We start from the raw sequence: 16,328 nt of genomic DNA, 5'->3' as shown, positions 1-16,328 counted from the left end.
AAAGAGCAAGGAGAGACAAGAGGGTCTTCTTAAATGAGCAATGCAAAGAAATAGAGGAAAACAATAGAATGGGGAAAACCAGAGATCTGTTCAAGAAAATTGGAGATATGAAAGGAACATTTCGTACAAAGATTACCATAATCAAGGACAAAAGTGGTAAGGACCTAACAGAAGCAGAAGACATCAAGAAGAGGTGGCAAGAATACACAGAGGAATTATACCAGAAAGATATGGAGGTCTCATACACCCCAGGTAGTGTGGTTGCTGACCTTGAGCCAGACATCTTGGAGAGTGAAGTCAAATGGGCCTTAGAAAGCATTGCTAATAACAAGGCCAGTGGAAGTGATGATATTCCAGCTGAACTATTTAAAATTTTAAAAGATGATGCTGTTAAGGTGCTACACCCAATATGCCAGCAAGTTTGGAAAACTCAGCAATGGCCAGAGGATTGGAGAAGATCAGTCTACATCCCAATTCCAAAGAAGGGCAGTGCCAAAGAATGCTCCAACTACCGCACAATTGCGCTCATTTCACACGCTAGCAAGGTTATGCTTAAAATTCTACAAGGCAGGCTTAGGCAGTATGTGGACCGAGAACTCCCAGAAGTGCAAGCTGGATTTCGAAAGGGCAGAGGAACCAGAGACCAAATAGCAAACATGCGCTGGATTATGGAGAAAGCTAGAGAGTTCCAGAAAAACGTCTACTTCTGCTTCATTGACTATGCAAAAGCCTTTGACTGTGTCGACCACAGCAAACTATGGCAAGTTCTTAAAGAAATGGGAGTGCCTGATCACCTCATATGTCTCCTGAGAAATCTCTATGTGGGACAAGAAGCTACAGTTAGAACTGGATATGGAACAACTGATTGGTTCAAAATTGGGAAAGGAGTACGACAAGGTTGTATATTGTCTCCCTGCTTATTTAACTTATATGCAGAATTCATCATGCGAAAGGCTGGACTAGATGAATCCCAAGCCGGAATTAAGATTGCCGGAAGAAATATCAACAACCTCAGATATGCAGATGACACAACCTTGATGGCAGAAAGCGAGGAGGAATTAAAGAACCTTTTAATGAGGGTGAAAGAGGAGAGCGCAAAATATGGTCTGAAGCTCAACATCAAAAAAACCAAGATCATGGCCACTGGTCCCATCACCTCCTGGCAAATAGAAGGGGAAGAAATGGAGGCAGTGAGAGATTTTACTTTCTTGGGCTCCTTGATCACTGCAGATGGTGACAGCAGTCACGAAATTAAAAGACGCCTGCTTCTTGGGAGAAAAGCAATGACAAACCTAGACAGCATCTTAAAAAGCAGAGACATCACTTTGCCGACAAAGGTCCGTATAGTTAAAGCTATGGTTTTCCCAGTAGTGATGTATGGAAGTGAGAGCTGGACCATAAAGAAGGCTGATCGTCGAAGAATTGATGCTTTTGAATTATGGTGCTGGAGGAGACTCTTGAGAGTCCCATGGACTGCTAGAAGATCAAACCTATCTATTCTAAAGGAAATCAGCCCTGAGTGCTCCCTGGAAGGACAGATCGTGAAGCTGAGGCTCCAATACTTTGGCCACCTCATGAGAAGAGAAGAATCCTTGGAAAAGACCCTGATGTTGGGAAAGATTGAGGGCACTAGGAGAAGGGGACGACAGAGGACAAGATGGTTGGACAGTGTTCTCGAAGCTACGAACATGAGTTTGACCAAACTGCGGGAGGCAGTGCAAGACAGGAGTGCCTGGCGTGCTATGGTCCATGGGGTCACGAAGAGTCGGACACGACTAAACGACTAAACAACAACAAGCCCTGCCTCTTATGGGCCAAAGGGCCAGCTGGAGCTGATCTTGGCTGATCTTTTTTATATTTTATAATCGGTTCGAGAGTCACTGACTTACTTGCTTGAACATCAAATGCATTATCTTCCTCTTCATCTGTAGGCCTTTGTCGTTTTAACGAACCACTTTTTAACCAACGGTCCATTTTTAACTACGCGAACTGTAGCTTCCGCGAAAAACAACGCTTTGTTTACAAACACTACTGTTTTGCAAAGAGGCAGCGCGCGCCAGGGAGGAGGGAGGGGAATGGAGAAGACAGGGTACCTGCGCAGTAGCGCACAAATGAAGCCGACGCGCGCAAAGCATCTTGGGGAGGTGAGCGTTAGTAGAATGCGCGCGCTGCCTCTTTGCAAAACAGTAGTGTTTGTAAAGCGCCACCTAACGGCATACAGCAGAACTACTGCCTCTATCTAATTCTAGTTTTGCGCTAGACTCTGCTCATGCAGGAAGCGGCCAAAACAAAAAATCTGTTATCATACGAAATATATTTAATATATTTTTTATTCTAATAGCATCTTGCGGACCCCTCTGGCATAGCTCACGGACCCCTGGGGGTCCCCGGACCACCTGTTGGGAACCACTGTATTAGGGTACAATTTTCTCAGTATTTTAAACATAATGTTTGTGAAGGAAAATACAGATATTAATTCTATCTACAATGAAGAACAAGCCATATCTCAAAATTTTAAGAGGAAGTCGCTCAACTTTCCAAGTTAAAATAGCACAATTAAAAACAAAATGTAAACATTCTTTAAGGTTTGAAAAGTAACCATCAGAAAAGGAGCCACAAACATGCCTTTAAATCCAAGAAGCTACATTTGCCAGGAAGTATGTCTTTCTCATCATTGTTGTACTGGAAATTTAGTAATATGTAGTAATTTAGGAGTCAGCTTTTGTTGTCAGATGCTCTTTTGTGTTCAGATCAGGCCTCAGTACAATAATGTAGCACTTGGGAATGAAGATGCAGCCCAAAAGCCCAGCACTGGAGGCCAAGATGGAGAAGACCTGTACAGCTACCATGTACTTCCCCTTTGTGCTCAGGTAGGTGGGTACAAACGAGACCCAAACGCTGCAGAAGACCAGCATGCTGAAGGTGATCAGCTTGGCTTCATTGAAGGCCCCAGGCAGCTTCCTGGCCAGAAAAGCCACCGTGAAGCAGATGGCAGCCAGGAAGCCCATGTAGCTAAGGGAGCCGTAAAACATGGCAACAGACCCTTCATTACATTGCAGAATGATCTCCCTAGGCTGGGAATGCATGTCAGACTCTGGGAAGGGTGGAGAGATTCCCAGCCAGATGATGCAGATGACAACTTGGACACTGGAACAGGAAATGACAATGGAGTTGGCCAGACTCTTCCCTAGCCATCTCCTCATCGTGTTTCCTGGCTTTGTGGCCAGGAAGGCCAGCACCACAGTGATGGTTTTTGCCAACACAGATGAGACGGCAACTGAAAAGATGATGCTGAAGGCCACTTGTCGGAGAAGGCAGGTCACTTTCCTTGGCTTTCCAATGAAGAGGAAGGAGGACAAAAAAGAAAGCAAGAGGGAGATGAGGAGGATATAGGAGAGGTTCCTATTGTTGGCTTTGACTATGGGAGTTTCTTGGAATATAAGGAATATTCCTAGCACAACACATGTGGTTAAGGATAAGAATAGGGCAAAGGAAGCTAGGAAGATCCCCAAAGGTTCTGTATAAGCCAGGAAGGTGACGATCTTGTAGAAACATTGATCTCTGTCCTTGTTTGGATGCTGATCTTCTGGACACCTGGCGCAATGCTCTGCATCTGGAAAGATCACGAGGAATAACATCTTTACTGTACTGCTTTTCATTGACAAGAAGTAATACCAAAGTGGTCTCCACTAAAAGAAAACATAAAAATAATTGCATATAACCAGGGAGATCATTTATTGGTATAAATATTAATATTATGGGACAGGGAAACCTGGGGCAACTGGTATGTCTTCGATCGGTGGTAAAAACAGTAGGGAGAGGATTATACATATTAAGGGATCCACAATGCAGGAGGCCCTCACTAATATTTCTGATAGGAATAAAAGAATGATAAACCCTTTGCTGAAAAGATGTCAATGTTAGGATAAGGGTCCTGAGGCCAAAAATTTCTACTATGACACTCAAAAGGGATCATATTGGACTCAACTATATGAAACATTTGTGCCTGATAATCATCTCATAGTTGATCGTGCCTCTTGTGCCATGTTTGACAAACCGTCAAAGTACTGTCAAATTCCCACATCTCAGGATTTTCTCCCACTCTTTGTAGGCTTCCAATTGTCATTGAATGTGTCAACTTAGCACAGGGGTAGGCAACTTAAGGCCCGTGGGCCGGATGTGGCCCAATCGCCTTCTCAATCCAGCCCACAGATGGTCTGGGAATCAGCGTGTTTTTACATGAGTAGAATGTCTCCTTTTATTTTAAATGCATCTCTGGGTTATTTGTGGGGCATAGGAATTTGTTCACCCCCCCCCCAAAAAAATATAGTCTGGCCCACAACATGGTCTGAGGAATGGTGGACCGGCCCACGGCTTAAAAAGGTTGCTGACCCCTGACTTAGCATGTGTGAATATCCATGAGGAAAATGCCCAGTTGCGTTGTAGCAGGACATCAGTTCTAGAACTCCCCTTAAATGAACCCTGGACGCTAGAAAGGTCCTTTGTCCTCTTCCCCCAGGGCAGGTCTTTCTGCTGGTGTCACCCACCTTCCTGAGTGGCAATGGTTCCTTCCGCACAGGGAACACAGTCATAGCAGCAGAGCAACATTCCTTCCTGAGATACCTTGAAGAATCCAGGTTGGCAACTTTCCACACACCTGGAAGTAGGCAGGGGCTAAGAAGAAGAAGAGGAGGAGGAGGAGGAGGAAGAATTTGGATTTGATATCCTGCTTTATCACTACCCGAGGGAGTCTCAAAGTGGCTAACATTCTCCTTTCCCTTCCTCTACCACAACAAACACTCTGTGAGGTGAGTGGGGATGAGAGACTTCAAAGAAGTGTGACTAGCCGAAGGTCACCCAGTGCAGCACCCCAGGGATTTATTGTAATAAATCATAGATTAATGATCATGTGTGTGGTTGAGAAGGATGTCCTGAGCTTCGTGGCTCCCTTGGATAGACTTCTTCCACCTGGGTTATAGAATGTATGATTTGCGATATAAGTCCACAGGATGCTTGTAAACTCCATTTCTCTGTACCTGGTAAATCAGGTTTCAGCCTAAGATGCAAGACACAAGCCATTTGGCTAAGCATTTGTCTCCCAGTTGTCTCACATGCTTACTACAGATCTGCCAAAAGGGCATCTGGCATACCTCTTTTCTTTCAGTAAACAAGCCTTTGATGTGGATCCTGTTTCCTGATGTCCCCCCTGCCTAATCCTTTCAGGAATTCCTCTTTCCTGTTTACATGTATGCAGGGAGAAATGCTTTGTAGTATTGATAAAGGGAGATGTTGGGAGTAGGATAGGATTTCAGGATAGCTTTGTTAATTATTCACTGTACTAGGATCTTATTGGAGCGTTTGAATTTTGGGTTGCCACCTTCATTATAATAAAATAGCCTGGAGGGAGAGGAGGGAATCTGGACTCTCATTCTCTCTCTCAGGGCTTCTTGCTGCTCAAAAGCTCTTTGTCTTTCTTTCTTTCCATGTGGTCTGCCACAACCCAGCAGCTGCATGTGGAGGAGCGGAGAAGCGAACCTGGTTCCCCAGATTACGAGTCTACCGCTCTTAACCACTGCACAACACTGGGGCATCAAGGAGAATGTGTTAAGGCTGATGTGTTAAGGATGATAACAATGTAATACTTAATTAATTATCTTTAACCAAATTTATATACTGCTTGATTGCTGCAAAACCTCTCATGAGAATGTTTCCGTTTGATCAAAACCCTAGTTCTTTCCGCTTCCCTACCTCTGTTGTTCTGCTGTGTTTCAGTTTGGTTTGTTAAATCCTCAAAGGATAGACCAAGTGGAACCTTCTGTTTGATACTTTGGTTTGGCCGAAGTATCAAACAGGGCATGATTCAGAATCATAGTTCTCAAGTCTGTCATCCAGTAGGTTTTGCAAGCAGTGTTTTTCCATTACAGTCATACCTTGGAACTCGAACAAAATCTGTTCCAGTAGTCTGTTTGAGTTCTGAAACGTTCAGGTCCCAGGCGCAACTTCCAATTGGCTGCAGGTGCTTCCTACAGCCAATTGAAAGCCGTGGAAGCTGCTCTGATAACAATGTTTTTTCAATCACTAAAAGGGTTGGAAGAGGAACTAACTGCAAATGTTGAGAGATGATCAAATCTCCTTGAAGGGTTCAAGTTAGGAGGCCATCCCTTTTTGCAAACAAATCTATTGCACACTTTCCCCATAGAACATGGATTCATAGGAGCATTTCTGGAAATACTGCCAGCACTGAGGCTGTTAAAAGCCACTCTCCCCTACAGATTTAATGTTTTTTATGGTTTAAATGTGACAGGGGAAAACCATGATATTCTTGTAAAGAAGCTGGAAAAATGCAGGCTAGACAATGCTACCATTTAGTGGATTTGTAACTGGCTGACCGACCGAACCCAAAGGGTGCTCATTAATGGCTCCTCCTCCATCCTGGAGAGTAGTGACTAGCACGGCACAAAACATGGTGGCATAATTTAAGCTTATCGGATGGGAAATCTAATAAAATGAAATTATTTCACGCACCTTGTTGAGCCATTTGGGGCACACAGTGGCATTCCGGTCGATGGTGCACTTTAGGTCTAGGGATCTCTGTCTATTGATTCTCCCAATTGTCTCTCTAAGGAGGGACCGATTGGGAAACACCATCCAGTTCACAATGTCGAAGTCAGCTGCAAGTTCCCCGTTCTCATCCAAATACACTCTGTCCATTGAAGAATTGTAAAATTGGGCGTCTCCCAGGAAAGAGTGGAGCTAGAATGGCAGAGAAAAGGGCCGCATATAGAACAGGGAAAACAACACTGACTGTTCAACTCTGTGCATTTCATGCTTGGATCTGCTCCCCTTTGGGATTCGCTACAGAGTGTCAGGTATAGCAGAGAAAAGGGCCACAGGGAAAACACCACTGACTATTCATCTCTGCGCATTTCATTTGGGATTGGCTACGGAGTGTCAGGGACTGGTTGGGCAGTCTGAGGAATTGTGGGAAACACTAGCCAGGGGATCTTCAAGGGAACCCCCAGTTGAGGAAGGCTCAGAGACAGGGCATTGGTGGTGGGACACTGAGGAGAGATCAGAAGAAGAAGATTGTGATGAGGGGCTGGATGCTGAAGAGGCAACAGGGTTTAGTGAGCATGGAGAGTCAGTGACAGGGAGCAGTTCAGACTCCGAGACTGAAGCAGAGGAAGAAGAAGAAAAAAGAGTTTGGATTTGATATCCTGCTTTATCACTACCCGAACGAATCTCAAAGCGGCTAACAATCTCCCTTTCCCCTTCCTCCCCCACAACAAACACTCTGTGAGGTGAGTGGGGCTGAGAGACTTCAGAGAAGTGTAACTAGCCCAAGGTCACCCAGCAGCTGCATGTGGAGGAGCGGAGACACGAACCCGGTTCCCCAGATTACGAGTCTATCGCTCTTATCCACTACACCACAGTGGCTCCCAGTGTGGTCAAGGAGAGGGGTCAAGATAATGCTGGAGAATCCATGGGCTCTCCCTCTCCTACTGAGACAGGCTCCCCTCCTCCCTGGTCTCAAAGAGCACACAGGAAAATGAGGAGGGCAGAACAGAGTCCTTAGATGCACAAATGCAGTTTGAGATTGGGAAACATCCAGCAGAGTGTTTGCGCCTTTGAAAGGGCGGAAGGCTGGGCCCTTCAGTTCTGGCAACCACTGGCAACCTTTTGGAATTATAAAGACAGAACTACCTAAATTGTAGACAAATGTATTCATGTATGCGACCACAGCAGCAAGAATGCTCCTCGTCCAAAAACGGCAAGCAGCAAAAGCCCTAGCAAAAGAATGGATACAAAAACTAAAGGAATATGCAGAAATGGCAAAACTTACCAGAAGAATAAGGAATCAAGATAACAAACTTTTTAAATAAAAGAATGGAAATGGTTTATTGAATATTTACAGATAAACTGCAAACAGATACAAACATTGGCAGGATTGTTGTAATAACCTGGAGTTTATATTTAAAGTATATATATATTTAAAGTATATATAGAGAGAGTATATATTTAAAGTATATGTAAGACTCTTAAGGACCAGCTGCTTTCAGAATTCCCTGATAACATCTAGGAACACTGGACCAAGCTAAAAACATCCATTATTGCAGCCTGTGAACAAACTACAGTGGAACCGTATTTTTCCGTGTCTAAGACACCCCCATATATAGGACGCCCCCTATTTTTGGGGACTCCAAATTAAGAAAACACCCCTCAGCACTAACCGTGTATAAGACGAGCCCCAATTTTGAACCTAATTTTTTGGTGCCAGACAAACCTCCCTGGAGACAGCATTCTCCAAGGGGGGGGGGCTGCAGAAAAGGCGTATTCTCATGTTGCCACCCTCCAGACTCCTCATGAAGGAGGCACATGAAGACGGGCCTCAGATGATGATTACAGCTGTTATTTGCTCTGTATAAAAAATATTCAAGATATTCTATATAAAACATATAGAATGCATATAAATGGGATCAGAATATAAATACGCCAGAAATATGACAAATGCCCATATATATTCAACTCACATGTTTGGACAAAGGATAGAGCTTCGTGGAGCTCAGTAGGTGCCAAAATATCACCCTAAAGAGGAAGGAAGAAGGCTTAGGGAGAGAGAGCTGGGCAATGCCATCTTCCCTGGCCAAGGGGATTCTTATGGAGGGGGTGGGGGTCAAGGCAAAGAAGAGTTTAAGCCAGTGGTAGGAACTGTTACCAGAGAGACTCTCATCTGAGAGGAGATAAAAAGGATCCCATTCAGGGCACTTCACAAAGGGGTTTGCAAAATCTCACCTCCCCACTACAACCCCCAAGTTCTCAGACAATCTCCAAGACTACGATTCTGGAATTGTAGAATTGATTGTCATATTTGGAAGAGATGTCAGTGATGGGAAAGGAAATACCTGCCATGGCTGTAGCCTTTGAACATCCAGAGTGTCCTTCAACCTCCACTTTGATCTAGAGGAATACGCAGCATTTAAGGAACGTGCCACAGCATGGACAGTGTTGTAAATCCTGTAGCTGTTTAGAGACAAAAGTATTTCCAGATGGTTTTGGGGCAGCACCTCCATTTCCTCTCTTTCTCGGCATCTTGCCCAGCTTTTCACTGACAATGTATTCTGCAAATAGGAACAATTAAAAGCTTCCTCCCAAAACTGCTTGCTTGCAAAGACAAAGGCATCAAAATCATCATAATTTGCCCACTTATTTGCCCCAATAGAGAAAGAAAGAATACTGTGGAAGTGCTGGAAATCAAAACCAAAATTCATGAAGCTGATGAATTCTACACTCAAATCCGACATAGATGTTGTGATGAAGACTTTCCTTGCAGTGGGTGGGACCAGCTGGTTGAATATAATTATTCCAAGTCGTATTCCTACCACGAAATAACTAGTTTCTACATAATAAAGGAATACATGGGCTTGTCCCCACTTTTCTAATGGAGGAATATTGATCGTCAATTTGTCTGTATTAAGTTGTGGAATGATTAGTGTGACGGCAACACAAATGCCACTCTCTACGACCCCAGGTGTCAATGTCTTCATGAACTTCTCTCCATTGTCGGTGTCTGGAGCAATGAGACCAATGAACGTCCATCTGAAGTGAAGGAGCAGCTTGACAATTGCTGGGTACAGGGCCTCTTCTTTGGGGACCGTCGGATAGAAAAAGGGGAACTGCCTCTTGTCATTCAGAGCAAGGGAGCCAAAAGCATAGTTGACCTGGCAAGAAAAGAAAGACTGTTGGCTTGCATTGTTTGGGATGAAAGCCGAAATAGTTCTTTGCCCAAATAACATATATCTGTTTTGTGAAGACATGTTGTTTCTTTGCCCAGATTTCTTTGGCACATAAGACTGGACCCCATTTTTATCATTATGAATTACTCAGTTCCTGTTTTCAATTTACTGGTCTTCTTTCAACAATTTTGTTACTGTTTTACGTTGTGCAATGCTAAAAGATTTCTATTTATTGAATGGGTTATAAATGCTTTCAATCAATAAACAAAATATCACATTTTCATTCATGGGGAACTTTTCTGCTTTATTCCATTTTTAGTGGCATGGCCACAAGTAGGAGGGAAGTTCCCTTCCTTCCCGTTTTATATGCACAGGCATACAAACACATACATACAGAGAGAAATCAGCATTTGACACAAAGAGAAGGGGGGGAGGACAGGTAATATCAACAAGAGCACAGTAATTCATCAGACCATTCCTTATCTCATTTCTTCAATGCCTTTGAAGAAGGCATTCTTCATCCTGAGTTGACACTACACAAAATTTTCATCCCTGAGAACCTCAGTCAGACAATCCCACCATCTCCATTCCTACCTGTGGCATTTTATAGATGCCCAACATGCTTGAAATCTGGATGGAGTTTTGAGTGTCAGAGTCAGTTCCTTCAAGAACAGCAATCAATTTATTCTGTCCTCCACAGTTGTAGTTTGGAACATTCGCCTGTCTAGAAGAGACCAGGTCTACCAAAGCTTCATACGTCACCCTTCCACGAAAAAAGTTATCATAGATATTGTATCCCAGAGTGATGTTGGGCAAGAGCCGGGGATTCTGGTTGATATGCTGAATGGCAAAGAGGAAGGACAGGGGCAGCCAGTACCTTTTTTCTCCTTTCCTGCAAAAATGCACATATCACATCATATCCTCCAGGATTCAGTGAAGATATCACTTCCAACTCTTGCTTTTTCTTACAAGCTTCTTAGCATAATATAAAGTACTGGATTCAATTTCTAGAATTTAATCATGCTAATACTGATCCAGGTTCAGAAATTTGATAGCCATTCCCCACTTAATGATGCCTGAGGGGTGGGAAAGCCTTGTTCAATCAATACCCATTATCCCATGGAAAACAAAACTAAAGCAGAGGGATTTTTCATGATGGAATTAGACGTGCACAGACTTTCAAAGAACAATAGGAGACAAAAGGTTTTTAAAGGCTCATTAAATGACATGGAAGGGACCCAAGTGGCGCTGTGGGTTAAACCACTGAGCCTAGGGTTTGCTGATCAGAAGGTCGGCGGTTCAAATCCCTGTGACGGGGTGAGCTCCCGTTGCTTGGTCCCAGCTCCTGCCAACCTAGCAGTTCGAAAGCTCGTCAAAATGTAAAATAGGAACCGCTACAGCGGGAAGGTAAACGGCAATTCCATGTGCTGCTCTGGTTTGCCAGGAGTGGCTTTGTCATGCTGGCCACATGACCTGGAAGCTGTACACCGGCTCCCTCGGCCAATAATGCGAGATGAGCGTGCAACCCCAGAGTCGGTCACGACTGGACCTAATGGTCAGGAGTCCCTTTACCTTTACCTTTACCTTAAATGACATGGAACATCTCTCTCTCTCTCTCTCTCTCTCTCTCTCTCTCTCTCTCTCTCTCTCTCTCTCTCTCTCTCTCTCTTTCTCTCTCTCCCCCCAGCCTGTTATTTTTATAATAAATTTTATAAAATTAAGTATATTGATTTGTTTTAAAAAAGAGTGCAAACATTAAAAAAATAAAGAATATAAAGAATTAAAAATTTATACCCCAAAGCATCACAGCCTGGAAGGTCTAAAGTACACAGATACACTACAGCTCCAAAAGGATGATAAATAAAGATCAATATTGAATGAAGCAGCAATAAGCAGATCACCATAAATGGACTTACATGATGAAGCTGGTAGAGGGAGACTCCTTGAAGTGCTGTGGATTAAATATCACACCTGTGGCAGAGATGACTCCACTAATGAGGTGCTCTCCTGGCCTGTAATAATTGAATGGCTCAGTCCAGTCTCTCTCCAAAGTCAAGGGGCATTTTGCCTTCACTCCACAGTCTGCATGAGGCAGGAAGAGCAGGAGAAGCAGTACCATTCTGTGCCTGCTTCCTTTCCTGTGACTGCTCCTCTGAACTAGACAATAATTAGATAATGTTGATGGCATGCAACCAAGTCTTGACATCTAGAAGGGATAGAAGTCAGCCTTGCACCCTTGTATTGCAACTCGCCTGTCCTAAATCTGACACCAAATTCTCAGCAGTACAGAAGGCATTTATGTACCAATCCTTCCCTGCTCTGATGAAATACATATCTTAATTACCTAATGTTGTTGTCAATTCTGAGATCTCCTTGAGTGGACTGAAAGGTGATTGTTGGACAAATCTCTGGAGCTTTGTTGAGAAGAAGATGAAAGAAAAACCCCTCTATGATTTTGATAATTATAAAGGGAACAAGCACGGCCTCCTAAATGCCCTGAACTCTTTACGTGGCTTCATGCGCAGGAGCAGGCTGGAGAAAAACATGTTTGCAAAAAAGGCCACATGGGCCATCACACTCTGAGATGAATAACTGAATGGGCAGCTAAATATGTCCAACTTTAGTGAAAGCAGCCAGTTCCACACGCTCCAACATTCCTCTGATGTAAATCAGGATGCCCATCTTTTGGTGCCGTGCTCTCATGGGAGTCATAGAATCATAGAATCATAGAGTTAGAAGAGACCACAAGGGCCATCCAGTCCAACCCCCTGCCAAGCAGGAAACACCATCAAAGCATTCTTGACATATGGCCGTCAAGCCTCTGCTTAAAGACCTCCAAAGAAGGAGACTCCACCACACTCCTTGGTAGCAAATTCCACTGCCTAACAGCTCTTACTGTCAGGAAGTTCTTCCTAATGTTTAGGTGGAATCTTCTTTCTTGTAGCTTGAATCCATTGCTCCGTGTCCGCTTCTCTGGAGCAGCGGAAAACAACCTTTCTCCCTCCTCTCTATGAAATCCTTTGATATATTTGAACATGGCTATCATATCACCCCTTAACCTTCTTTTCTCCAGGCTAAACATACCCAGCTCCCTAAGCCGTTCCTCATAAGGCATCGTTTCCAGGCCTTTGACCATTTTGGTTGCCCTCTTCTGGACACGTTCCAGCTTGTCAGTATCCTTCTTAAACTGTGGCGCCCAGAACTGGACACAGTACTCCAGGTGAGGTCTGACTAGAGCAGAATACAGTGGCACTATTACTTCCCTTGATCTAGATGCTATACTCCTATTGATGCAGCCCAGAATTGCATTGGCTTTTTTAGCTGCTGTATCACACTGTTGACTCATGTCAAGTTTGTGGTCTACCAAGACTCCTAGATCCTTTTCACATGTACTGCTCTCAAGCCAGGTGTCACACATCCTGTATTTGTGCCTTTCATTTTTTTTTGCCCAAGAGTAGTACTTTACATTTCTCCTTGTTAAAATTCATCTTGTTTGCTTTGGCCCAGTTGTCTAATCTGTTAAGGTCATTTTGAAGTGTGATCCTGTCCTCTGGGGTATTAGCCACCCCTCCCAATTTGGTGTCATCTGCAAACTTGCTCAGGATGCCCTCAAGCCCATCATTCAAGTCATTGATAAAGATGTTGAATAAGACTGGGCCCAAGAGAGAACCCTGTGGCACCCCACTAGTCACTACTCTCCAGGATGAAAAGGAGCCATTGATGAGCACGCTTTGGCTTCGGTCAGTCAGCCAGTTACATATCCACTGAATGGTAGCATTGTCTAGCCCCCATTTTACCAGCTTCTTTACAAGAATATCATGGGGCACCTTGTCAAAGGCCTTGCTGAAATCAAGATAGGCTACATCCACAGCATTCCCTTCATCTGCCAGGCTTGTAATTCTGTCAAAAAATGAGATCAGATTAGTATGACATGACTTATTTTTCAGAAACCCATGCTGACTTTTAGTGATCACAGCATTTCTTTCTAGGTGCTCACAGATCGTTTGCTTAATGATCTGCTCTATAATCTTTCCTGGTATTGATGTCAGGCTGACTGGGTGGTAATTGTTTGGGTCCTCTCTTTTCCACTTTTTGAAAATAGGGACAACATTTGCCCTCCTCCAGTCTGCTGGAACTTCGCCTGTTCTCCAGGAATTTTCAAAGATTATTGCCAGTGGTTCTGAAATCACCTCTGCCAGTTCTTTTAATACTCTTGGATGTAGTTCATCTGGCCCAGGAGACTTGAATACATCCAAACCAGCCAAGTATTCTTGTACTACCTCCTTACTTATTCTGGGCTGTGTTTCCCCTGCTGAATGGTCGGCTCCATATTCTCCAGGTCGGGCATTGTTTTCTGTTTTGGAGAAGACTGAGGCAAAGAAGGCATTGAGGAGTTCTGCCCTTTCTCTATCCCCTGTTCGCATTTCACCATCTTCTCCTCTAAGTGACCCCACTGTTTCCTTGTTCTTCCTTTTGCTACGGACATACCCATAAAAGCCCTTTTTGTTGCTTTTAACCTCTCTAGCAAGCCTGAGTTCATTCTGTGCTTTAGCTTTTCTGACTTTGTCTCTACACGTACTGGCTATTTTTTTTGAATTCCTCTCTGGTGATTTCCCCCTTTTTCTATGTTTTGTACATATCCCTTTTAAATCTTAACTCAGTTAAAAGTTCTTTAGATAGCCACCCTGGCTTCTTTAGGCACCTTCCATGTTTCCGTCTCATTGGTATTGCCTGAAGTTGTGCTTTTAATATCTCCCTTTTAACAAACTCCCAACCATCATGAACTCCCTTCCCTTTTAGTATTTCTGTCCATGGGATCTCAACCAGCGTTTCCCTAAGTTTTTTGAAGTCGCCTTTCTTAAAGTCTAGGATTTGAGTCTTAGTATGCTTGGTTGCTCCTTTCCGCTGAACAATAAACTCCAGAAGAGCATGATCACTCCCACCTAATGATCCTGCCACTTCTACCCCACTAACCAGGTCATCACTATTGGTTAGGACCAGATCTAAAATGGCTGATCCTCTTGTTGCTTCTCCCACTTTCTGGACAATGAAATTGTCTGCAAGGCCAGTGAGGAATCTGTTCGACCTTATGCTCTTGGCTGAGTTTGACGTCCAACAAATATCAGGATAGTTGAAATCCCCCATTACTACTATCTCACTTCCTTTAGAATGCTTGGTCATCTGTTCCAGGAAGGCATCATCTGTGTCCTCAGTTTGGCTTGGGGATCTATAGTAAACTCCCACAAGTTTACTATAGATCACTGTTCACTGTTATTTTTCTCTCCCTTAATTTTGACCCAGATACTCTCAATTTGGGTTTGAAGTTTTAAATCCTGGATCTCTTTACAGGTATACACATCCCTGACATATAACGCTACTCCTCCTCCTTTCCTGTTTGGTCTATTTTTCTGAAATAGATTGTATCCCTCTATTAATACATTCCAGTCATGAGACTCATCCCACCAGGTTTCAGTGATGCCTATTATGTCGTATTTAGTTTGCTGTACCAAGAGCTCAAGTTCATCTTGTTTATTTCCCATGCTCTGTGCATTAGTATACAGACATTGAAGACCATTGATCATTCCCCCATGTCTCTTATTTAAGGATATTTTCCTCCCACCACTAGGTCTGCGCGCCGTTTGCTCCATTTGGTCCTTGACATTTGGATGATCATCTTCAGCACTTGATAGACTCCTAGCTTCAGGACCACTGTCTCCCTCCCCCACATAAGTCAGTTTAAAGCCCTCCTGATGAGGTTTTTGAGTTTCATGGCAAAAACATTCCTTCCAACCTTTGTAAGGTGCAGCCCATCACTTGCCAGAAGTCCATCTTCAAGAAACTGCAGACCGTGATCTAAGAATCCAAACCGTTCTTGTTTGCACCATTTGCGAAGCCAGTTGTTCACTTCCCCTATTTTTCCCTCTCTCCCTGGGCCATGTCGTTCAACGGGGAGGACAGATGAGATAACAATTTGTGCATTTAATTGCTTCAACTTCCTGCCCAGAGCCTCATAATCACTTTTGATCTTCTGGAGGCTGTGGCTTGCAGTGTCATTGGTTCCCACATGGACCAAAAGGAAGGGGTATTTGTCAATGGTTTTATGATTCCTTGCAGCCGTTCTGTTACATCTTTGATCTTGACCCCGGGGAGACAGCACACCTCTCGAGACATCTTGTCAGGCCCACAGATCACTGCTTCTGTACCCCTCAGTAGGGAATCCCCTATCACCACTACAAGCCTCTTCATAGGCTTGGGCAGGATTCTTCCATGTGCTGCCCCTTCCAAGGTTGACTTGCTCGAGAGTGTGGCACCCCTGCAAGCTGAGCAGGGTCATGCCTGGGATATGGAAAGCTGAAACTTGAGAAGGGCCGTGCAGGTCAAAAAGAGGCCAGCAAGACAGCGAGATCTTCCTGGCTTGACTCCTTCAGTTTGAGAAGTTGCAGGAAACTAGCTCCAGCCCTGCTTTCCCCCTCTAGCTTCTCACTCTGGAGCCCTCCCCAACAAACGGAGACTGCAACATGGGGGTGAGCTCCTCCCCTGGGTTTGTCTGTCAACATGTAGGACTATTCTAGAGCAGGGTGTGAGAGGAAGAGA

The 16,328-nt window shown here is 44.0% G+C and overlaps 1 protein-coding gene across 1 annotated transcript; it reads right to left on the bottom strand.

The window, feature by feature from the left end:
• Positions 1-1,870: 1,870 nt before the first annotated feature.
• LOC118081324 (vomeronasal type-2 receptor 26-like) lies at positions 1,871-6,711 on the bottom strand. Its single transcript, XM_088664171.1, has 3 exons — positions 6,526-6,711; positions 4,548-4,674; positions 1,871-3,613 (listed from the first exon to the last, which is right to left on the bottom strand). Exons 1-3 carry the CDS (start codon positions 6,709-6,711, stop codon positions 2,709-2,711), a joined length of 1,218 nt encoding a protein of 405 aa, XP_088520297.1. The 3' UTR covers positions 1,871-2,708.
• Between the last annotated feature and the right edge of the window lie 9,617 nt (positions 6,712-16,328).

This window comes from Zootoca vivipara, chromosome 2 (assembly GCF_965207765.1).
Source record: "Zootoca vivipara chromosome 2, rZooViv2.hap1.1, whole genome shotgun sequence".
Classification (NCBI taxonomy): Eukaryota; Metazoa; Chordata; class Lepidosauria; order Squamata; family Lacertidae; genus Zootoca; species Zootoca vivipara.
This window is presented reverse-complemented; position numbering and strand designations above follow the sequence as displayed.

What these genes read in the sequence shown, in the direction of transcription:
- LOC118081324 (XM_088664171.1), bottom strand. Translation starts at nt 6,711, where the DNA reads ATGGACAGAGTGTATTTGGATGAGAACGGGGAACTTGCAGCTGACTTC. An exon ending in GCCCCAAATGGCTCAACAAG is followed by an intron (nt 4,675 to 6,525) that starts GTGCGTGAAATA and finishes TCTTCTTCTTAG; the next exon opens with CCCCTGCCTACTTCCAGGTG. An exon ending in AACCATTGCCACTCAGGAAG is followed by an intron (nt 3,614 to 4,547) that starts GTGGGTGACACC and finishes TGATCTTTCCAG; the next exon opens with ATGCAGAGCATTGCGCCAGG.